We start from the raw sequence: 25,690 nt of genomic DNA, 5'->3' as shown, positions 1-25,690 counted from the left end.
ACAAGGAACTGCAGATGCTGGTTTGCAGAAAAGGACACAATGTGCTGGAGTAACTCAGCGGGTCAGGCAGCATCTCTGGAGAAGATGGATAGGTGACATTTTGGGTCTGAAGGAGGGTCCCGCACCTTAAAATGTCACCTATCCATTTTCTCCAGCGATGCTGCCTGACCCGCTGAGTTACTCCAGCACATTATGTCTTTTTGTGAGATGTTGAATCAAGACATCATTACATTTTATGAAGTTGTTCACCCCAAAGTGGGAGCTGTACAGAGATGAATGAAGATAGTGAGCTGAACTCAAACCAAGAGAACACGGAACAAACAGAGAATGCCTGTGGAATTCTCTGCCTCAGAGGGCGGTGGAGGCAGGTTCTCTGGATGCTTTCAAGAGAGAGCTAGATAGGGCTCTTAACAATAGCGGAGTCAGGGGATATGGGGAGAAGGCAGGAACGGGGTACTGATTGGGGATGATCAGCCATGATCACATTGAATGGCGGTGCTGGCTCGAAGGGCCGAATGGCCTACTCCTGCACCTATTGTCTATTGTCTATCTACAATATGGTAGCCTCACCAATAACCACTGTACTTCCCCAATGTTTAACATGCCACACAGAAATCTTCCCTCCTGTAAATTTGTTGATGGTTGCCTCTGAAACACAATTGTCTGTACCTCATACGTACCAGAACGTGCACGCACATGTGTGCGCGAACGTACACACACACAATCATACACGTAAATATACACACACACACAAGCACACATATAAACACACAAACATGCACGCACATACACTCATACACGCACCTACAAACGCACGCACATACTCACACACACACACACACACTCAATCATACACGTAAATTTACACATACACAAACACACATATATGCGCACACATACACTGATTCACGCACGTACAAACGCACGCACATACTCACACACAAATACACACTCAAACATACACTCACTCACACGCACATATACTCACACATTAACATATACACTCATACAAACACACACACTCTGACACACACATTAACACACACACACACTCTGACACACACACACTCTGACACACACACACACACACTCTGACACACACACACACACACATTAACACACACACACTCTGGCACACACACTGACACACACACACACTCTGACACACACACACACACACATTAACACACACACACTCTGACACACACACTCTGACACACACACACACTCTGACACACACACACACACACATTAACACACACACACTCTGACACACACACTCTGACACACACACACACACTCTGACACACACACACACACACACACACATTAACACACACACACTCTGACACACACACTCTGACACACACACACACACTCTGACACACACACACACACACATTAACACACACACACTCTGACATACACACACACACTCTGACACACACGCACACACACACTTTAACACACACAAACACCCATTCACACGCACACACAAATATGCTCATTCTCACACGCATGCATACGCACAGACTCCAAGACACACACAAGCACACACTTACACACACATACACATACTCACATCTGTGCGCACACATACACACAAACACATACTCACATAAACACATGAGCTTGGTGCAGCAGTTGAGCAACATTAACAGCTGCGGGCGGCATTCTATTTACTTCAGACGCTTCCTGACCCTGCTTTAAAGTCCAGCATCCCCTGTCTCTTGTGTCTCCAATATAAACATTTTGCTTCCTCATTATCAAGAAGCCTAATCTGAGTTTTGCATGTGGAAAAATGCTTATTGGAAAGGCTTTGTAAAACAGTCCAGGAAGTTAATGAAAGTGGAGCTAAGGTTATCTCCCCAACACTGCACCTGTGGTTTCCGTGACTGTTCGATCACGCAAGCATTTGGAAACTCCATTTCCCCGAAAAACCGACGATCTCTCCATTAAAATGCTGCAGAATTATCCAGATAGTTTTTTGTAACACTAGTTTCGTAAAGCATCAAGTAGGTTTAGGACACAGAACAGCGCAGCACAAGAACAGGACCTCTTTCCACCATGTCTGTCATGGCCCATGGGCTAGATAGGGCTCTTAAAAATAGCGGAGGCAGGGGATATGGGGAGAAGGCAGGAACGGGGTACTGATTGGGGACGATCAGCCATGATCACATTGAATGGCGGTGCTGGCTCGAAGGGCCGAATGGCCTACTCCTGCACCTATTGTCTATTGTCTATTGTCACGAGAGGCATAGATAGGATAAACAGCCAGAACCTTTGTCCCAGGATGGAAAAAAAAAACAAATATCCAAGGGCATAGCGTGAAGGTGAGAGGGGAAAGGTTTGAAAGGATATTTCCAGTAATGGGAGAGTCTAGGAACAGAGGGCACAGCCTCAGAGTAAAAGGATTTATCTTCAAAATGGAGATGAGGAGGAATTTCTTTAGCTAAAGGGTTGTGAATCTGTGGAACCCATTGCCACAGACGGCTGTGGAGGCCAAGTCCTTGGGTATTTTTAAGGCAGGGATTGAAAGGTTCTTAATTAATAATGGTATCAAAGGTTATGGGGAGTAGACAGGAGAATGGGGTTGAGAATGAATACGAATATTGCGTACAGTTTTGGTCTCCAAATCTGAGGAAGGACTTTATTGCCATAGAGGGAGTACAGAGAAGGTTCACCAGACTGATTCCTGGGATGTCAGGACTTTCATTTGAAGGAAGACTGGATAGACTCGGCTTATACTCACTAGAATTTAGGAGATTGAGGGGGGATCTTATAGAAACTTACAAAATTCTTAAGGGGTTGGACAGGCTAGATGCAGGAAGATTGTTCCCGATGTTGGGGAAGTCCAGAACAAGGGGTCACAGTTTAAGGATAAAGGGGAAATCCTTTAAGACCGAGATGAGAAAAACTTTTTTCACACAGAGAGTGGTGAGTCTGTGGAATTCTCTGCCACAGAGGGTAGTTGAGGCCAGTTCATTGGCTATATTTAAGAGGGAGTTAGATGTGGCCCTTGTGGCTAAAGGGATCAGGGGGTATGGAGAGAAGGCAGGTACGGGATACTGAGTTGGATGATCAGCCATGATCATATTGAATGGCGGTGCAGGCTCGAAGGGCCGAATGGCCTACTCCTGCACCTATTTTCTATGTATCTATGTATCTAAGAGATCAGCCATTATTAAATGGCGGAGTCGACACGATGGGCTGAATGGCCTCATTTTGCTCCTATCTCTCATGGTCATGATCAAATATTGAAATATTAATTGAAATATTTCTCATTTACCATTATTTGATGATTAGGCTTGGTTGTGTTACACAGCCCATTCCAGCTATTTAGCTCTGCATCAAAGGAAACTGAAGCCAATTTTCTCGATTAAATCAGTTCCTCTTCTCTCTAAATAATTGCTCGAAATGGTTCACAGCTGTTTGCTGCTCCTCTGCACAGAATGGTCTCTGTTCGTATATTGCTAATCAGGGTTGCCATGGCATTTATATTCCTTTTAGACCATTACAAAGAAATAATATAAATGTGCTTTTGAAAAAGCCGTGTGGAGTCTATCCTGCAGATTATACTAATGCTGTTGCGTTGATCTTTTAAATGCTGTGTAGTACATGACTGTGATTCTGGGATAAAACTATCAGTTCATAATTCGTGGCAATCTCATGTATAGTCCGTACCAAACGGTTAAAAGAGGAGATAAGTTATGCCCCTGTCCCACTTAGGAAACCTGAATGGAAACCTCTGGAGGCTTTGCGCCCCACCCAAGGTTTCCGTGCGGTTCCTGGAGGTTTTTGTCAGTCTCCCTACCTGCTTCCACTACCTGCAACCTCCTGCAACCTCCGGGAACCGCACGGAAAACTTGGGTGGGGTGCAAAGTCTCCAGAGGTTTCCGTTCAGGTTTCCTAAGTGGGACAGGGGCAGAAGCGTTCGAATCTGCAACGTTTTCGAACAGGGAGATCAGGTGAATGTGGGCTCTAAGCCGTCGGAGAGACCAAACGTAGACTGGACGATCGTTTCGCTGAACACCTTTGCTCAGTCTGCCTGGACCTACCTGATCTAACGGTTGCCAAACACTTAACTCCCCCCCCCCCCCCCCCCCCCCCCCCCCACTGACCTTTCTATCCAGGGCATCCTCCATTGCCAGTGGGGCTGATGGCAAATTGGAGGAACAGCTATCTCATATTTCGCTTGGGCAGCTTACAAGCCAGTGGTATGGCTCTCGATTTCTCGAACTTCAAATAAACCCTGCATTCCCTCTCTCTCCATCCCTCTCACAGTGGGCTAGTTTGCTGGCCCTGGGCAAGTTAGGACAAAGGGCCTGTTTGTGGGCAGTATGGCTCTCCAGCTCCACACCATGCCACTTGCAAATATATATGTATTTGCGCTCAAAGGTTTATTCGTTCCAGCGCTCCCACCAGAACCGTGCAATTTATTCAATGTTTACTCTCCTTGCGATGGAAATATACCTTCCTTTTTCCTGGGGGTATTTTATCATCTGCTATTTTGATACCAGGAGCTGCTAACACAACAATCACTTTTTAGGACCGAGATGAGAAAAACATTTTTCCCACAGAGAGTGGTGAATCTGTGGAATTCTCTGCTAGAATTTAGAAGATTGAGGGGGGATCTTATAGAAACTTACAAAATTCTTAAGGAGTTGGACAAGCTGGACGCAGGAAGATTATTCCCGATGTTGGGGAAGTCCAGAACAAGGGGTCACAGTTTAAGGATAAGGGGGAAGTCTTTTAGGACCGAGATGAGAAAATCATTTTTTACACAGAGAGTGGTGAATCTGTGGAATTCTCTGCCACAGAAGGTAGTTGAGGCCACAGTTCATTGGCTATATTTAAGAGGGAGTTAGATGTGGCCCTTGTGGCTAAAGGGATCAGGGGGTATGGAGAGAAGACAGGTATGGGATACTGAGTTGGATGATCAGCCATGATCATATTGAATGGCGGTGCATTCAGGCTCGAAGGGCCGAATGGCCTACTCCTGCACCTATTTTCTATGTTTCTATGTTTCTAAACCATCATCCATGGAGATGAAGGAGATCTCTATATTTCCCCCTGTCTGTCCAGAGTGACTCAAGTCTTTGGGTTGTGGGAGGAATCCCATATCGTCACAGAGTTAACATGTAAATTCTACACGGACAATGCAGGTGAGATTTGAACCTGGCGTGCTGGAGCTATGAGGCGGCAGATTCCACTACTGGGAGTATTAATGGACGTTCCTTTAGGAAGGAGATGAGGAGGAATTTCTTTAGTCAGATGGTGGTGAATCTGCGGAATTCTTTGCCGTACAAGCTGTGGAGGCCATCAATGGATATTGCTGAGGCTTGATAGATAGATTCTTGATTAGAACGGGTGTCAGGGGTTATGGGGAGAAGGCAGGAGACCAGGTATGGAGGGAATGATAGGTCAGCCATGATTGAATGACAGAGTAGACTTGCTGGGCCGAATGGCCTAATTCTGCTCCTATCACTTATGACCTGTTGACCTAAGCTAAGACTAGATGGTTTATTTATCCATGTGTGTATATATTTATATTATGGTATATGGACATATTGATCTGTTTTGTAGTAAATGCCTACTATGTTCTGTGTGCTGAAGCAAAGCAAGAATTTCATTGTCCTATACAGGGACACATGACAATAAACTCACTTGAACTTGAACTTGAGATGGTGTGTCACAACAGGGTGGTTCTTCTCTCCATTGGCACAGTTCCCCATGTGGAGACCTGGTGATTGATCCTGGGCTGGATGGCCCAAGCGTTTCTCAACCCAGCTGACGTTCTCACCTTGAGCTATGCCCCTTGTCCATCACCAAGAACGAGGTAGAAATCCTCCCCCCCCCCCCCCCACACACAGTTTTAAATCCCGTCCAAACCTTTCATCGTGTTCCTAATAGCTTTTTTTGAAGAGATGAAAGAGAAACAGGAATGTTTATCTGAAATGACTGAAAGCACAGCCTGCTCGATCCCTTTCAAAGCCACCCCATGTTGTGAGTTACTAGCAGCTGATGAGAGAGAGGGGATGGACTTCACTTTGCTGTCGGAGAGAGATTATACTTTCATTTTTTTTTCTCCAGATGATTGTTGTTTGTTTTTGTGTTCCTTCCGAGAACAGCGTCGATTTTAATTGCTAATGGAAGTGGATGTCCAGTTATAAGCCCCACACTGCCCCTGTGGCCTACAGAACTGTTAGATCATGCACACAATTAGCAAACTCCGTGTCCTTACAGCCCGATGACCTCTCGATTGAAATGCCGCAGAGTTATCCAGCTAATTTCCATTTAGCCGGACTCCACATGGACAGCAGCTGAGATCAGGGTTTAAAATACAGTGTGGGAGCAGGCCCTTCGGCTCATCGACTCCACCCCGACCATCGATCAACCGTACACTAGTTCTATGCTATCCCACCTTGGCATCCTATACACGGGGGGGGGGCAACTTTACAGAAGCCAATCAACCTACACGTCTTTGGAATGTGGGAGGAAACCGAAGCACCCGGAGAAAACCCACGTGGTCACAGGGAGAACGCGCAAACTCCACATGGACAGCATGGATTCATAGCAAAAGGATTTGAGTATAGGAGCAGGGAGGTTCTACTGCAGTTGTACAGGGTCTTGGTGAGACCACACCTGGAGTATTGCGTACAGTTTTGGTCTCCTAATCTGAGGAAGGACATTATAGCCATAGAGGGAGTACAGAGAAGGTTCACCAGACTGATTCCTGGGATGTCAGGACTTTCATATGAAGAAAGACTGGATAGACTCGGCTTATACTCGCTAGAATTTAGGAGATTGAGAGGGGATCTTATAGAAACTTACAAAATTCTTATGAGGTTGGACAGGCTAGATGCAGGAAGATTGTTCCCGATGTTGGGGAAGTCCAGGACAAGGGGTCACAGCTTAAGGATAAGGGGGAAATCCTTTAGGACCGAGATGAGAAGAAACTTTTTCACACAGAGAGTGGTGAATCTCTGGAACTCTCTGCCACAGAGGGTAGTTGAGGCCACAGTTCATTGGCTATATTTAAGAGGGAGTTAGATGTGGCCCTTGTGGCTAAAGGGATCAGGGGGTATGGAGAGAAGGCAGGTACAGGATACTGAGTTGGATGATCAGCTATGATCATATTGAATGGCGGTGCAGGCTCGAAGGGTCGAATGGCCTACTCCTGCACCTAATTTCTATGTTTCTATGTATCTGTTGCCCTACTGACCAACATCTATTGCCTCACTGGTCCACTTTAAATCTTAGCCAGAACATTTTGGGGTTAGATTTCCGCTTTCCGATCATGCTGGCCCTTACATACTGCCTGATCTGCCACAGACAATGCTTGCATTTACTGCACAACACTCTTGTGGATATAGAGGCCCCACCGAACTGATCTCCGCACCCGAGAGGTCACGTGGCGACTGGGCCTCAGGAGTTGCAATGCTAGACGCCAGAATGCGGCAAGGTGGCGTTCACTGCGCCAGGGACCCAGGTTCGATCCTGACCTCGGGTGATGTCTGTGTGGAGTTTATATTTTCTCCCTGTGACCACGTGGGATTTAGTTTAGTTATGGAGTTACAGCGCGGAAACAGCCCACGGAGTCTGCCCGGCAATCCCCGCACATTGGCGCCACTCTTCACACACCAGGGACAATTTACATTTACACCAAGACAATCAATCTACAAACCTGTACGTCTTTGGAGTGCGGGAGGGCACTGAGGATCTCGGAGAAAACCCACGCAGGTCATGGGGAGAACGTACAAACTCCTGCACCTGCACCAGTTGTCAGGATCGAACCCGGGTCTCTGGTGCTGTGAGGCGGGAACTCTACCCCTGCACCACCGTTCCGCCCTTTCCGGATGCTCCGATTTTCACCCACATTCCAAGGATCTGCAGGTTTGTAGGCTAGTTGGCTTCTGTAAAACTGTCCCTATGTGTAAGATGCAATGGGCTAAGTGTTCGGCTGGCGACCGGAAGGTAGCCGGTTCGAATCCCGCTTGGAGTGCATACTGTCGTTGTGTCCTTGGGCAAGGCACTTCACCCACCTTTGCCTGTGTGTGAATGTGTGTGAATGTGTGTGAGTGATTGGTGGTGGTCGGAGGGGCCGTAGGTGCAGATTGGCAGCCACGCTTCCGTCAGTCTGCCCCAAGGCAGCTGTGGCTACAGAAGTAGCTTACCACCACCGAGTGTGACTGAGGAGTGAATGAATAATGCGATGTAAAGCGCCTTGAGTATTAGAAAGGCGCTATATAAATCCCATCCATTATTATTATTATTAACTAGTATACAGTGATCAATGATTGGTGCGGACTCAGTGGGCCACAGGGACTGTTCCATGCTACATCTCTAAACTCTAAATGCCCGACAGTCTTTAGACAACCCACGACTACCAAAGACCTTTGAATTATTTAAAATAAATAGTATTCTCCGGTTCAAAAGCTGAAAACTGTTTTTTACATAGGCCTAAATAATGAAACTCAAAATATTAAGAGGAATATACATCTTAAAATGATCAGAAATGAATGAAAAAATAAAGTCACAATAAAGTCTGAAGAAGGGTCTCGACCCGAAACGTCACCTATTCCTTCGCTCCATAGATGCTGCCTCACCCGCTGAGTTTCTCCAGCATTTTTGTCTACCTTCACAATAAAGTAACATATACGTTTTCAACCAGGGTGAGCGATCCCAGTCAAATCGAAGGTAGACAAAAATGCTGGAGAAACTCAGCGGGTGAGGCAGCATCTATGGAGCGAAGGAAATAGGCAACGTTTCGGGCCGAAACCCTTCTTCAGACTGATGTCCCAAATCAATGTCTGAAGAAGGGTTTCGGCCCGAAATGTCGCCTATTTCCTTCGCTCCTTAGATGCTGCTGCACCCGCTGAGTTTCCCCAGCAATTTTGTGTACCTGTCTCAAATCAATGTTTGAGTTCCTTGTATTGAAACAGTATTTTCAGGGTGTTCGTTTATTCAATGTCTTTCTGGTGATTTGAAACCTTGCCCGATATTTAATAAAAGCTTGCGAGGAAACGTGGGATCATGGTTCCTGCCAATTTTCGTTAATCCGCAGTCTGTCACTGACAATCCCTCAGCTTATTTCAGAAGGGTTTTATGAATGACAAATATTACTACACGGGTTCATGGCAATTGCAACAAATCGGTCTGCATTGAAATGTTCATAAGTTTAAATTAAGCTTAAATATAATAAAGTCCTTTTAAATGAATTTGTGTCCTTCAAGTCTCCAGAAAACATCGATGTGGTGATTCATCCTAATACAATCACGAGACTCCCCAAAGAGAACCGTCTGGTCAAAGCTAGATCTTAATTAAACTATGTCAGCGGTATGGAGGGGAATTATCCACAATTCACTGCCTGTGTGCCAAGGACACAGAGCCTCCCGCAAGCTTCCATTGTATGTTTTGTTTCGTTTAGTTTAGAGATACAGCGCGGAAACAGGCCCACCGAGTCCGCAGCGACCAGCGATCTCCCCGCACATTAACACTATCCCACACACACACACCAGGGACAATTCACATTTACACCAAGCCAATTAACCGACAAAATCGTACGTCTTTGGAGTGCGGGAGGAAACCGAAGATCTCGGAGAAAACCCACGCGGGTCACGGGGAGAACGTACAAACTCCGGGCAGACGGCGCCCGTAGTCGGGATCGAACCCGGGTCTCTGGCGCTGCAAGTGCTGTAAGGCAGCGACTCTACCGCTGCGCCACCGTGACGCCCATCTCCGGCGGATGTACGAATGCATGACACACTGAGGATGGGTCTTAACCCGAAACGTCACCAATTCCATCTCCCCAGACATGCTGTCTCACCCGCTGAGTTACTCCAGCTCTCTGTGTCTATCTTCGGTTTAAACCAGCGTCTGCAGTTCCTTCCTATGCATGACCCACTTGTACACTTAATACAATTATGATTGACACCTGCAGGGGATGTACAAGGCCCCGTATAAACACAAGACTCTCTTTACCCAACAATGCTTCATCCTACCTGATATACCTTCAGGGTTAAGAATAGTCTATGTTCAGGCTAACCTGCTGGGCTAACATATGTTCCACCAACAGGTCATGCAGCCTTATGGTCCCAAACACTTCCACTGTATTATATATATATATCTATCTCTCCATCTCACCCCCTCTCCCCCTCTCCCCCTCTCCCCCTCTCCCTCTCTCCCCCTCTCCCCCTCTCCCTCTCCCTCTCTCCCTCTCACCCTCTCTCCCCTTCTCTCTCCCCTCCCTCTCCTCCCTCCCTCTCCCTCCCCCCCTCCCCCCCTTCCCCTCTCCCCCTCTCCTCCTCTCTCCTCTCCCTCTCCCTCTCTCCCGCTCTACCCCCTCTCCCCTCTCCCTCTCTCCCCCCTCTCCCTCTCCCCCCCCTCTCCCTCTCCCTCTCTCCCCCCTCTCCCTCTCCCTCTCTCTCCTCCCCCTCTCCCATCTCCCTCTCACTCCTCTCCCTCTCTCCCTCTCATCCCTCTCCCCTCTCTCTCTCTCCCTCCCCATCCCCCTCCGCCTTCCCCTCTCCCTCCCCCCTTCTCTCCCCCTTCTCTCCCCCTCTCTCTCTCCCTCCTCTCCCCCCCTCTCCCCCTCTCCCCCCCTCTCCCCCTCTCCTCCCCTCTCCTTCTCTCCCTCTCCATCTTGTCCTTCAATATCCCAACCCTTCATTTCCGTGATAGAACCGTGGGCCATCGGTGTCCCTGCGTTTCCGAGACCTCATCCCAGCTGGGAATTCTCAGTACAAATCGCCGATGGCATTTCAAAGGAATGGACAGAGTCTCTTGCCCAGAGTAGGTGAATCGAGGACCAGAGGACATAGGTTTAAGGTTAAGGGGAAAAGATTGAATTGGAATCTTTCACACAAAGGGTGGTGGGTGTATGGAACAAGCTGCCAGAGGAGGTAGTTGAGGCTGGGACTATCCCCACGTTTAATAAACTGTTAGACAGGTACATGGATAGGACAGGAGGGATATGGAGCAAATGTTAGCAGGTGGGACTAGTGTAGCTGGGACATGGTGACCGGTGTGGGCAAGTTGGGCCGAAGGGCCTGTTTAAGATTAAAAGCAAAACAAAATGAATCTAGTTTCTTCACGATTTAGAAAGCGGGCAGCTTTGAGAATGAACATATGTATGAAGTAGGTGTGCTGCGTCTTTTTGTTCTGCCAGCGAGTGTAGCTGTGAGGTAGCAGATGCCTTTCTCAGGGAATAGAAGCCAGTATCAGTATGATACCATCAGCAGGGTTGACCTGATATAGGCACAGAATGCTGGAGTAACTCAGCGGGACAGGCAGCATCTCTGGAGAGAAGGAATGGGTGACGTTTCTGGGTCGAGACCCTTCTTCAGACTGAAAGTCACAGGAAAGGAAAACGAGAGATATACAGGTAGACGATAATGCAGAGAGATATAGAACAAATGAATGAAAGATATGCAAAAAAGTAATGATGATAAAAGAAACTGCCATTGTTAGTTAGAGCATTGAGTATAGAAGTTGGGATGTAATGTTAAAATTGTACAAGGCATTGGTGAGGCCAATTCTGGAGTATGGTGTACAATTTTGGTCGCCTAATTATAGGAAGGATGTCAACAAAATAGAGAGAGTACAGAGGAGATTTACTAGAATGTTGCCTGGGTTTCAGCAACTAAGTTACAGAGAAAGGTTGAACAAGTTAGGTCTTTATTCTTTGGAGCGCAGAAGGTTAAGGGGGGACTTGATAGAGGTCTTTAAAATGATGAGAGGGATAGACAGAGTTGACGTGGATAAGCTTTTCCCACTGAGAGTAGGGAAGATTCAAACAAGGGGACATGACTTGAGAATTAAGGGACAGAAGTTTAGGGGTAACATGAGGGGGAACTTCTTTACTCAGAGAGTGGTGGCTATGTGGAATGAGCTTCCAGTGAAGGTGGTGGAGGCAGGTTCGTTTTTATCATTTAAAAATAAATTGGATAGTTATATGGACGGGAAAGGAATGGAGGGTTATGGTCTGAGCGCAGGTAGATGGGACTGGGGGTGAATACGTGTTCGGCACGGACTAGAAGGGTCGAGATGGCCTGTTTCCGTGCTGTAATTGTTATATGGTTATATGGTTATATGGTTAGCTGTTTGCTAGGTGAGAACGAGAAGCTGGTGCGGGGGGGGGGGGGGGGTGGTGGAGAGAGAGGGAATGCAGAGGTTATTTGTAATTAGAGCCTTCAATGGTCATTGTAAGCTGCCCAAGAGAAGTATGAGTTACTTCAGCATTTTGTGTCTTTCTTTGGTTTGAACCAGCATCTGCAGTTCCTACCTACACTGAGGTGAGAAAAAACTTTTTCACCCAGAGAGTTGTGAATTTGTGGAATTCCCTGCCACAGAGGGCAGTGGAGGCCAAGTCACTGGATGGATTTAAGAGAGAGTTAGATAGAGCTCTAGGGGCTAGTGGAGTCAAGGGATATGGGGAGAAGGCAGGCATGGGTTATTGATAGGGGACGATCAGCCATGATCACAATGAATGGCGGTGCCAAGTCGAAGGGCCGAAAGGCCTCCTCCTGCACCTATTTTCTATGTTTCTATGTCACAAGCAAGATTGATCTACCTTTCACTAGCTCCAGGCTGCAGCAATGATACATGCAACTCAGTCCACCAGGGGCAGCACTCCGTGATGTGGCCTTGTTGTCAGCACTTTCACCTTTGACGTGGAAGGTCGTGAGTTCAAGTCCAGACCCTGGTCTTAATGTTTCACCCACTTCTGAACTTTGCTCCCTGTAGCAATGAGCAATATTATTTCCACGCTTTTCTATAAACCTGATGAGATTATTTTAATTACAACCATGACAGGTAGAGACAGGGTATACAGAGGGGGCCCATTTACATTAGTGAATGGATCAGGGTGTCAGGGGCACAGGGGCACATCTGGGGCAAAAGAGCTATTGGTAATAAGGGTCTCGACCCGAAACATCACCCATTCCTTCTCTCCAGAGATGCTGCCTGAGTTACTCCAGCATTTTGTGTCTATTATTGGTGATGGGTTATTATTATCAAGTGGTCTGGGATACAGTGAGAAGCTTTGTCCAATGGAGGAAAAATCTTTCCATGCAGTGAATGGCTCTGAACAGCCCAACGCAATGGGGATAAACGGATATGGATCATGCACAGGCAGATGAGATTAGTTCATCTTGACCCTCCATTGTCAGAGTGAGGCCCAGCGTAAATTGAGAGTCGGGAGAAAGGGAAATGAGAGATATATACATGGGACATTGGACACATGGATGAAAGGTATGCAAAAAAGCAAGGATAATCAAGGTGGAGCCCACAATGGTCCATTGTTGGCTGTGGGCTAGGTGATAATGAGTTATAGGGACAGTGAAGCCCAGCAGGACGACAGTGAAACTAGTACGACGACTAGAGTGGGGGAGTGATGGAGAGAGAGGGGATGCAAGGGTTGCACCTCTCAATGTTGGAAACAAATAACTTACTTAATGTTTCCTTGCACCTTTACATCTGGCAGTCACAACGGGTGCTTTTAGAAGTGATCTGTTAACTTTGTTTAGTTTCATTTAGAAACATAGAAAATAAGTGAAGGAGTAGGCCATTTGGCGCTTCAAGCCAGCACCGCCATTCAATATGATCATGGCTAGTGTAGTTTAGAGATACAGTGTGGAAACAAGCCCACCATGTCCGCACTGACCAGTGATCCCTATAGTGCTCAAAAAGGCTGGCAGCATCATCAAGGACCCACACCATCCTGGCCACACACTCATCTCCCCGCTGCCTTCAGGTAGAAGGTACAGGAGCCTGAAGACTGCAACATCCAGGTTCAGGAATAGCCACTTCCCCACAGCCATCAGGCTATTAAACTCACCTCAAACAAAACTCTGATCATGAATAGCCCTTTGCACTTTACCTGTTTATTTATGTGTGTGTGTATATATATTCAATGGTATGTGGACACACTGATCTGTTCTGTAGTCATGCCTACTATATTCTGTTGTGCTGAAGCAAAGCAAGAATTTCATTGTCCTATCTGGGACACATGACAATAAACTCTCTTGAATCTTGAATCTTGTGTGTGGGATAGCGTTAGTGTGCGGGGATCGCTGGTCAGTACGGACTCGATGGGCCGAAGGGCCTGTTTCCGCGCTGTATCTCTAAACTAAAAATGTAACCTTACAGTCTTATTCCACCTGCAAGTCGGACCAACAAGAGCATAGCATTACTCACTCAAGCGTCCAGTAAGAACAATGTCTCCTTTTGCTTCCATTGACATTAATTGTCCCTTGTTGAATTAAACATTCATTAGCTTTTAAAATTCCTCCTGGTGTGTGGAGCGTGGCGCCCTCATCAAACGAGGCACCCACATGGCCAGTGGCAAGTTTGTTCCCATGGTGAATGTTTGTTCCCATTAACTACATAGACTATTATTGTTATTATTGCACTGTTATAGTTTTTGTGTTTAAGAAAAAAATATTTAAACACTGTGTATACTGTATATACATACTCACAAACACACACACACACACACCATATAACCATATAACAATTACAGCATGGAAACAGGCCATCTCGGACCTTCTAGTCCGTGCCGAACACTTACTCTCCCCTAGTCCCATCTACCTGCACTCAGACAATAACCCTCCATTCCTTTCCCGTCCATATACCTATCCAATTTATTTTTAAATGATAAAAACGAACCTGCCTCCACCACTTCCTCTGGAAGCTCATTCCACACAGCTACCACTCTCTGAGTAAAGAAGTTCCCCCTCATGTTACCCCTAAACCTCTGTCCCTTAATTCCCAAATCATGTCCTCTTGTTTGAATCTTCCCTACTCTCAATGGAAAAAGCTTATCCACGTCAACTCTGTCTATCCCTCTCATCATTTTAAAAGATCTCTATCAAGTCCCCCCTTAACCTTCTGCGCTCCAAAGAATAAAGACCTACACACACACACACACACACACACACACACACACACACACACACACACACACACACACACACACACACACACACACACACACACACACACACACACACACACACACACACATATATAAATATATATGATTTATATATATGTGTGTATTTGTGAGTATGTGGATACACACACACACACACACACACACACACTGAACTTTTTTTCTCTCATTTACCATATTGTTACAGTTTACATATTCTGTTGTGCTGCTGCAAGTAAGGATTTAATTGTTCTACCTGGGACATATGATAATAAAACACTTGACTCTCTGGACTTTTGTAAAGGTCCTAGTTAACTTTGCTTCCACTGCAGTCCTGTATTGAGCTCTGCTCCACAGCCGTTGCACCAGGCGTTGCTAAGCAGAGGTTGTGTTGTAGTGACTGAATGAGGTGAAGAGAATAAAGGCATTGTTGTGGGGGAGATGATCACCACAAGCATGGAAGGCAGCCCAGTGCTCTGGAGAGCAGCGGACTGCCTGAAACAGGCAGGGCAAGGCAAGGCAGCCCTGTGCACTGAGGAGACAATTTGCCATCGATTCTCCGACACCAAGCATAGAGTCCTTGAGATGCGATTGGGTTAGTGGGCTCTCGGCTTTGTGTAGGCAACCCCAGAATGCCGACTGTTGCTATCGGGAACACAGTTGTTGATCGCAGTAGTAACCACGTGAAAGCTACTTGGCAACCTTTCAGAGGGATAGACAAGAGGATACAAGCCGGTTGTTTGCTGTGCATTTCGTAAGCGGGACGAGCCCTGTGACCAGCTGGCTGGCGATGGATGTTTAGCTTTAGGAGCAAGCTGGTTTTGACTCAGAACACGTCAAATGGCCGCTTACTACCGACCCCACACAGCGAATGTGAGTATATGGGTCCACATGGACCGTGTCCTCTTCGGCTCGGGTTCCCATTGCCTTGCAAAATGTTTCAGTGAACTTGGAGATAACTTATCCAGAATAACTCAGGTCATTTAAGACTGAGGTGAGAAAAAACTTTTTCACCCGGAGAGTTGTGAATTTATGGAATTCCCTGCCACAGAGGGCAGTGGAGGCCAAGTCACTGGATGGATTTAAGAGAGAGTTAGATAGAGCTCTAGGGGCTAGTGGAGTCAAGGGATATGGGGAGAAGGCAGGCACGGGTTATTGATAGGGGACGATCAGCCATAATCACAATGAATGGCTCGAAGGGCCGAATGGCCTCCTGCGCCTATTTTCTATGTTTCTATGTTTTCTAAACCATTCATGATTAGCAACTCCATGTTCCATTATAGTCCTTCATTATGAATAACCTGTAAAGGTATTGTATTCAAGAGAGTGTTATGCCCCTGTCCCACTTAGGAAACCTGAACGGAAACCTTTGGAGACTTTGCGCCCCACCCAAGGTTTCCGTGCGGTTCCCGGAGGTTGCAGGTGGTTGCCGGAGGTTGCAGGTAGTGGAAGCAGGTAGGGAGACTGACAAAAACCTCCGGGGACCGCACGGAAACCTTGGGTGGGGCGCAAAGTCTCCAGAGGTTTCCTAAGTGGGACAGGGGCATTAGATATAGGTCTTCGGATTAACAGGATCAAGCGATATGGGGAACAAGCAGGAACGGGGTACTGATTCTGGATGATCAGCCATGATCATATTGAATGGCGGTGAAGGGCCGAATAGCCTACTCCAACTATTTTTCTGTTACACTAGTCCCACCGGCCTGCGTTTGGTCCATATCCCTCCCGATGGTAAGACATACTGTAAGGAAACTAAAGGGGTTTTATAACAATCGAGTCATTTCATGCCCACTATACCGATACCTGTTTACTTTACAGAGGTAAATGCTTCATTTTGTCTGACCGACTTTCCCGTTTCTTTTCCAGCTTCTGAAGGAGAGAGTGAATTTTCCGCCTTACGATGCGCTGGCACAAGTACTCCCAGAGTACGACTACCTCTTCCGTGCCACCAGTCCAAAGGAAAATCCGAAGATGGGAAAGAGGGGCCACCAGTCACCAGTCAGAGCTCCTGAACCACTTCAGACCCAAGACCCTGTTTTGTTCTCTCCGAAAAGGTGGGGTTTTGTCCAACGCATGTCCAGTGCGCGCGGGTCCATGGCGGCACGGTGGTGCAGCTGGTAGACCCGGGTTCGATCCTGGCCACGGGTGCTATCTATGTGGAGTTTGCATGTTCTCCCTGTGACCGCGTGGGTTTCCTCCGGGTGCCCCGGTTTCTTCCGACATCCCAAAGACGTGCGGGTTTGTAGGTTATTTGACCATTGTGATTAAAAAAACTCCATCTTTGTAGTCTGATCACCTACAAGGTTTGGTGAAGAATCTTCCAGTGTATTTTATCATACGTTGGCCATATTGGGAGATGCCTTCATCGGTACCCAGGGCCAACTCATCATTTACCCACCCAGCCACGGCCGAGTCGGTCAACGAATTGCCGTGGGGAATTTGTCCCGTATTTTGACCTTTTGTCCCTTATTTGGGAGTGAGAAAGTTGGCAACCCTGGCTGCATCTGTCCTTGATGACGTTGCCATTGAAAGAAGGGGTTGCTACAGACTTGACTCAAAGCAGTTCCGAGGTTTGAATCTCTTTCTTGTTCGGCAGGGTGGCCGTGACTGAGGACAATGTTGAAAACAATGAAGTCGTTCACCACGAAGGCCAGGTGAGTGTGCGTGCGCAAGGCAGATACTGGGCTTTGGTCACCCCCTCTGTAGGGAAGATAGCATTGAGCTGGAGAGAGTGCAGAAAAAACTTCACAAGATACTTCCAGTATTCATGGGACTGAGTTATAGGGAGAGGTTGGATGGGCTAGGATTTAACTCCATGGAATGTAGCATGCTGAGGGATGGCTTTACTGAGGAACTGCAGATGCAGAGAGATTTATGTATAAGTCTTACGGCTAACGGAATCAAGGAATATGCGGAGGAAGTAGAAACTGGGTACTGATTCTGAATGATCGGCCATGATCATTTTTCACACAGAGAGTGGTGAATCTGTGGAATTCTCTGCCACAGAAGGTAGTTGAGGCCACAGTTCATTGGCTATATTTAAGAGGGAGTTAGATGTGGCCCTTGTGGCTAAAGGGATCAGGGGGTATGGAGAGAAGGCAGGTACAGGATACTGAGTTGGATGATCAGCCATGATCATATTGAATGGCGGTGCAGGCTTGAAGGGCCGAATGGCCTACTCCTGCACCTATTGTCTATGTTTCTATGCGGGTTTACACCGAAGATAGACACAAAATGCTGCAGTCTGAAGAAGGGTCTCGACCCGAAACGTCACCCATTCCTTCTATCCAGAGATGCTGCCTGTCCCGCTGAGTTACTCCAGCATTTTCTGTCTCTCTTCGATGATTTTATGGAGGTGTATAAAATCAAGAGGGGCACAGATAGGGTGAATACAGGTACCTTTCACAAGGTAGGTGATTCAATAATTAAATGGCATAGATTTAAAGTCAGAGCGTGGCACGGTGGTGCAGTGGAGGAGTTGCAGCCTTACAGTGCTTCCAGCGCCAGAGACAAGGGTTCATAGAAACATAGAAACATAGGTGCAGGAGTAGGCCATTCGGCCCTTTGAGCCTGCACCGCCATTCAATATGATCATGGCTGATCATCCAACTCAGTATCCCATCCCTGCCTTCTCTCCATACCCCCTGATCCCTTTAGCCACAAGGGCCACATCTAACTCCCTCTTAAATATAGCCAATGAACTGGCCTCAACTACCTTCTGTGGCAGAGAATTCCAGAGAATTCCAGAGTTCGATCCCGACTACAGAGTCACGGAGTTTGTACGTTCTCCCCGTGACCCGCGTGGGTTTTCATCCGAGATCTTCGGTTTCCTCCCACACTCCAGGTTTGTAGGTTAATTGGCTTGGTGTAAGTGTAAAACTGTCCCTAGGGTGTGTAGGATAGTATTAATGTGCTGGGATCGCTGGTCGATGCGGACTCGGTGGGCCGAAGGGTCTTTTTCCCCCCACTGTATCTCTAAACTAAATTAAACAACCCGACTGTGACCATTTGAAACCTCCTCCTGTTACAGCGGGCAGCTCCAGGCAGCTGACACTGTAAGGGAAAGACACACTCTCTCTGCAAACGTCGAACCCTTACCCACTGCGTTCTCCCAGAGTAAACGAGGTCCAAGATTTATCTCCATTCTGTCCCAGAGAATTGGCTTAATTAGTTCAATTCATTAATATCATTGTAAACTTAATTTGATTGCCAATCATGGGAATTAATAGCTTAATATGCACTTAGGGGGTTCTTTAATAGAGCACTATGTTCATTTAACCCTCTTAGAGTGGTTGGTGAACAGCATAAAAGGCCAGAGATAACACGTGGGATATTAAGCAGAATTGACAGGATATTCCATTAACCTATAATTTGATCTATTAGTTGTACATATATAATCTCCTATATATATTTTTTTGTTGTATGTTGTACAAATATCAGAAAGAGGTTGTTCAGGACTGCATTTTGGTTTAGTTTAAGAGATACAGCGCGGAAACAGGCCCTTCGGCCCATCGAGTCCACGATCCCCGCACATTAATACTATCCTACACACACTAGGGACAATTTACATTTACACCAAGCCAATTAACCCACAACCCTGTAGGTCTTTGGAGTGTGGGAGGAAACCGAAGATCTCGGAGAAAACCCACGCAGGTCACGGGGAGAACGTACAAACTCCGTACAGACAGCGCACGTAGTTGGGATCGTACCTGGGTCGCTAGTGCTGTAAGGCAGCAACTCTACCGCTGTGCCACTGTGCCGCCCGACTGAAGAAGGGTCCCGACCCGAAATGTCATATTTCCCTGTTCTCCGGTGATGCTGTCAGACCCCCTATGAGTTACTCCAGCACTCTGTGCCGTTTTCTGCAAACCAGCACCTGCAGTTCCTTGTGTACTCCGAACTACTCCGAGGGTTTTGCGACCCGTAAGATTGTAAAGAGCTCAATAGAAAACAGATGCAGGAGTAGGCCATTTGGCCCTTCGAGCCAGCACCGCCATTCAATGTGATCATGGCTGATCATCCCCAATCAGTACCCTGTTCTGAAGAAGCGTTTCGGCCCGAAACGTTGCCTATCTCCTTCGCTCCATAGATGCTGCTGCACCCGTTGAGTTTCTCCAACATTTTTGTGTACCCCCGTTCCTGCCTTCTCCCCATATCCCCTAACTCCACTATTTTTAAGAGCCCTATCTAGCTTGCTCTTGAAAGCATCCAGAGAACCTGCCTCCACCGCCCTCTGAGGCAGAGAATTCCACAGACTAACCACTCTCTGTGTGAGAAAAAGTGTTTCCTCGTCTCCGTTCTAAATGGCTTACCCCTTATTCTTAAACTGTGTGTGGCCCCTGGTTCTGGACTCCCCCCAACACCGGGAACATGTTTCCTGCCTCTAAGCTCAAAGGCTTTCAAATCGCAGAGAGGTAGTGTGAATGTAAATCCTTCCTCTAATGTATACAACCTGCGGGATGCATCCCCGAGGGACGTTTAGTCTTCCATTCATTAGCTCAGTGCTGCAGTTGTGTACATAAGCAGCTGCCTGTTGTACAGGTGGAGAGAGACGTTGATATGGCAGTGATGTGTGATAATATCATGTACCTCATTTCCTGCTCTGATGTGTGTGTTCTCGGCAATTCCGCGCAGTTTTATGACAAGCTGACAGCTTAATTTTATTATTCCAGCCTCACTGAAACCATTTCAACGTACCTCTACTCCATTAAAGCCCCTGTCCCACTTAGGAGATCTGAACAGCAACCTCTGGTGACCTTGCCCTCCACACAAGGTTTCCATGAGGTCACGGGAGGTTTTGGCCACTCTCCCTAATGGTTGAAAGTGGTTTCCGAGTGGTCGAGGCTTCATCTAGGTTGCTGCTATTTTTTCATCACCAGCCTCGACTACAAATAGGTTGCCGTTTTAAAAATCGATCATTTGTTACTTGCAGGTCTAGTCGAACCCGGTTTTCTTCACAGTTGAGGAAGGTTTTCAACATGTGCGTGGGAGGTGGTAGGAGGTTGTAGGTCACCTCGACCTTGATTTTTTTTTGGGTGGCTGGCAAGGTCACCAGAGGTTGCTGTTTAGGTCTCCTAAGTGGGACAGGCCCTTAACCCCACTCTGGTCCAATCCCTCCCGACCTCTGTCTCACACCCCCTTCATCTCTTTAATGACTTCTGCTTTCTGGGCCCCCACTCCCTCATATATAACCATATAACCATATAACAACTACAGCACGGAAACAGGCCATCTCGGCCCTTCTAGTCCGTGCCGAACACGTATTCTCCCCGAGTCCCATATACCTGCGCTCAGACCATAACCCTCCATTCCTTTCCCGTCCATATAACTATCCAATTTATTTTTAAATGATAAAATCGAACCTGCCTCCACCACCTCCATTGGAAGCTCGTTCCACACAGCTACCACTCTCTGAGTAAAGAAGTTCCCCCTCATGTTACCCCTAAACTTCTGTCCCTTAATTCTCAAGTCATCTTTACTATTTTCTACTCTCTTCCATTTCAACCAGTCGCTTCCTTCACTGCTTTATTTTAACGCCAGCTCCTCAGGACACACAGCACACACACACACCCCCCTTCCCGTTGCATCAGCTACTTTCCTAGCCTCAATTTTTTCTCCTAACAAAAAGGACACAGAGTGCTGGAGGAAAGGGCCTGTCCCACTTTGCGATTTTTTCAGCGACTGTGAACGCCAGTGACTGACGCCCTAAACACCGTCAAGTTGTACGACACTCCGCGCCACCGTCAGGCCACGCACGTGATGCGCGCTGATGTAGGCAGACGAGCGGTCGCGCACGGCGCCCCAGGATTTTGGGATGTACAAAATCTTTGCGCTCCCCATCTGCGTGACGCACAAATGACACTCAAGTGGGACAGGCCCTTCACTCCAGCTTTTTATGTCTGTCTTCGGCTTAAACCAGCATCTGCAGTTCCTTCCTACACACTAAAAGCCCCTGTCCCACTTAGGAAACCTGAACGGAAACCTCTGGAGACTTTGCGCCCCACCCAAGGTTTCCGTGCGGTTCCCGGAGGTTGCAGGTGGTTGCCGGAGGTTGCATGTAGTGGAAGCAGGTAGGGAGACTGACAAAATCCTCCGGGAACCTCCGGGAACCGCACGGCAACCTTGGGTGGGGCGCAAAGTCTCCAGAGGTTTCCGCTCAGGTTTCCTAAGTGGGACAGGGGCATAACTCTTCTCCTCTTCCCAGAGACCTGTCTTTCCCATTTTCTTATTTCAGATTTCCACTGCTTGCACTTCTCTTAATTTTCAGCCCCTGTGACTTTTCCACCGCGCCGGCGGTCCCGGGTCCGAGCGAGAGCGTATCTCCACCAAAGAGCCGGACCTCCATCTGTGCTCTTGGGCTCACCCGACTGATCTTCACCCCTGATATTAGATAATTGAATGCAGACCGAGCATCGCATCTCATCGCCTTCTCTTCATGCGTGGCAGCTGAGACTAGCTGATGGACTGCTCGGACATCGGGAACAAAGAGCCCACGCATAATGTAACGAGGACGGAGAGCCTTAAGTGAATTTAATGTCCTAATCCAATCTCAGAGCTATGATGATATTGGTAAACCAAAGGAGACTGCCTTTGATGATTTATGCTGTCATTTGAGCGCCTTGATTAGATCATCAACTCATAATTCATTTTGAAATAATCACCAGGGACAAGGTTGTCCTGTCTAGTTTTGTTTGAAGCCGGATATTCTCCCGTGGTGTTGCTTATGGCCTTTTTGGTGGGTTTAGAGCACGTCTCCGAAACGTCCTCTTAAAATCACCTCGCACACAATCCCTGGGTGGATGGGAGATAAGGGCCATTTAGGGACTGGATTCACTGCCATCAACCTGCTGAAGTCCATCAATGGTCTCTGTGGTAGAAGACAGGGAATAGCCTGATGTTAGAAGAATGGAAAGTGATAGAATCTATCACTGAGGAAGTTAGTAAATGGTCATTGCATTGTGCCGATAGGCACAAAATGCTGGAACAATTCAGCGGGACAGGTAGTATCTTTGGAGAGAAGGAATGGGTGATGTTTCAGAGGCAGGGTCTCGACCCGAAACGTCATCCAGAGATGCTGCCTGTCCCGCCGAGTTACTCCAGCACTTTGTGTCTATCTTCGGTTCAACATCAACCGACTCCAACTGGTCCAGAATGCAACCACCCCAACTCATCACCCACACCAAATCCAGGCACCACATCACCCCAGTCCTCAAAGAACTTCCCATTTCCCACCGGATCATCTACAAAATCCTGGTCCTCACCTACAAAGCCCTCAACCACTTGGCCCCCCCCTTATCTCACTGACCTCCTCTCCCCCTACCAACCCTCACGGTCCCTCAGATCCACATCAGCCGGTCTCCTCTCCATTCTGAAATCCAACCTCTGCACTTTTGGAGACAGAGCCTTCTCCAGGGCAGCTCCCAGGCTCTGGAACTCCCTCCCACAATTGATCCGAACTTCTGAGTCCCTCACCATCTTCCAGTCCCGCCTCAAGACCCATCTCTTCACCTCTGCATACCCTTAGTCCCATGTCCCCCTCCCCTTTGTATCTCTGTCTTACTGCTCTATTTTGTTTTGTTCTTGACTCACCGTGTAAAGCGACTTTGAGTCCTTGAAAAGCGCTATACAAATAAAATGTATTATTATTATTATTATTAAACCAGCATCTGCTGTCCCTTCTAACACAGTGAACTGTGCAGAGTTAACATGCATTTCTGAAAAGAAAATTGTGGTTAACTAATCTATCAGAGGTTTAGTAGGTGTAACTAGTACTAGATAAGGGGGAAGCTAGTTGTTGTGATGGTTAGTTTGATTGGCTTTGGTAAAATTGCAAATTTCCCCTAGTGTGTAGGATAGTGTTTGTGTACGGGGTGATTGTGGTTGGCACAGATTCGCTGGGCCGAAGGGCCTGTTTCCACGCTGTATCTCTAAACTAAACTAAGCTGCCCAAATGAAATATGAGGTGCTGTTCCTCCAATTTGCGCTGGGCCTCACTCTGACAGTGGAGGAGGCCCAGGACAGAAAGGTCATTGTGGGAACGGGAAGGGGAGTTAAAATGTTTAGCAACCGGGAGATCAGGTAGGTCTAGGCGGACTGAGCGGAGGTGTTCGGCAAAACGATCGCCGAGCCTCCACTTGGTCTCGCCGATATGTAGGATTCCATACCTGTATTCAAGAGGGAGTTAGATTTAGCTCTTAGGGCCAACGGAATCAAGGGATATGGGGAAAAAGCAGGAACGGGATACTGATTCTGGATGATCACCCATGATCATATTGAATGGCGGTGCTGGCTCGAAGGGCCGAATGGCCTACACCTGCAGCTACTTTCTATGTCTATGTTTCTATGACCAGTGGATACAGTAGATGAGGTTGGAGGAGGTGCAGGTGAACCTCTGCCTCACCTGAAAAGGTGATGGATGATGTTTCAGTCTGAAGGAGAGTCCCGACCCGAAACGTCAACTTATCCATGTTCTCCACGGATACTGTTTGACCCACTGAGTCATTCTAACTATTTGTGTCCTTCTTTGTAAAGCAGCACCTGTAGTTCCTTGTGTCCGAGTCTCATGCAACCAACTCAACTACCTCCTCCGGAATCTCGTTCCTTCCACTCACCACTTCCATTTTCCTTTGAAATGGTGAAATATGTTTTATTTCACCATTTGATGGTCAACATGTAAGGGTGACCCACTGGCGTGGTGGTAGACCCACCTTACAGCACCAGAGGCCTGGCTCTCATCCGGATTCATTGTGGGAGATTGTACGTTCTCCCTGTGACCTCGTGGGTTCACTCCGGGTGCTCAGGTTACCTCCTACATTCCAAAACGTCCAGGTTTCTCGGTTAATTGACCTCCATATATTGTCCTTGGTGCAATATATTGTCCGAAGGGCCTGTCTCCACGCTGTATCTCTAAAACAAAACTATCGTACTGACACAACCTTTTCATTGTGCCTTTGCCAGCTCCTGTGATGAGGCTTGATCTTCTGTTGTACACCTTTAGTCCTGCCCCCTGTACCACCAGTCCAGTGACACAACCTCTCTTCTGCTGCACCCTATTCGTCGTCAACCATGAATATCTAAAGGCAGCATCTCCGGAGAGAAGGAATGGGCGACGTTTCAGGTCGAGACCCTTCTGCATAACAAAAGAAGGTCTGAAAAAGGGTTTCGACCCGAAACGTCGCCCATTCCTTCTCTCCAGAGATGCTGCCCGTCCCACCGAGTTAGTCCAGCGTTTTATGTCTACCTTCGATGTAAACCAGGATCTGCAGTTCGTTCCAACACATGAAAATCTGAAGACGATCATCGAAGGGTTTGGACACGCTAGAGGCAGGAAACACGTTCCCGATGTTGGGGGAGTCCAGAACCAGGGGCCACACACAGTTTCAGAATAAGGGGTAAGCCATTTAGAACGGAGATGAGGAAACACTGTTTCTCACAGAGAGTGGCGAGTCTGTGGAATTCTCTGGAGGCCAGTTCTCTGGATACTTTCAAGAGAGAGCTAGATAGGGCTGTTAAAGATAGCGGAGTCAAGGGATATGGGGAGCAGGCAGGAACGGGGTACTGATTGGGGATGATCAGCCATGATCACATTGATTGGCGATGCTGGCTCGAAGGGCCGAATGGCCTCCTCCTGCACCTATTGTCTATTGACTGTAACAGGGTGAAGTGTGCCCATTATGATGGCATTTGCATTTACATTGGGCCGATATGGGCACATCTTAAAGAGCGTCCCACAGTGAGGGGACGGGACCTGCAGTC

The 25,690-nt window shown here is 47.4% G+C and overlaps 1 protein-coding gene across 1 annotated transcript in view; it reads left to right on the top strand.

Moving 5' to 3' along the window:
• Positions 1-25,690, top strand: part of ccdc33 (coiled-coil domain containing 33) — a 72,980-nt gene that overhangs the window by 9,614 nt on the left and 37,676 nt on the right. The window contains exons 4-5 of the mRNA XM_033014818.1: positions 16,802-16,989; positions 17,532-17,589. Coding sequence (XP_032870709.1) covers positions 16,802-16,989; positions 17,532-17,589 — 246 coding nt within the window. The remainder of the gene's footprint in view (positions 1-16,801; positions 16,990-17,531; positions 17,590-25,690) is intronic.

The sequence above is a fragment of the Amblyraja radiata genome, chromosome X (assembly GCF_010909765.2).
Source record: "Amblyraja radiata isolate CabotCenter1 chromosome X, sAmbRad1.1.pri, whole genome shotgun sequence".
In the NCBI taxonomy this organism is placed as follows: domain Eukaryota; kingdom Metazoa; phylum Chordata; class Chondrichthyes; order Rajiformes; family Rajidae; genus Amblyraja; species Amblyraja radiata.
Note: the sequence above shows the minus strand (reverse complement) of the source record. Positions and strands in the feature narration are given on the sequence as shown.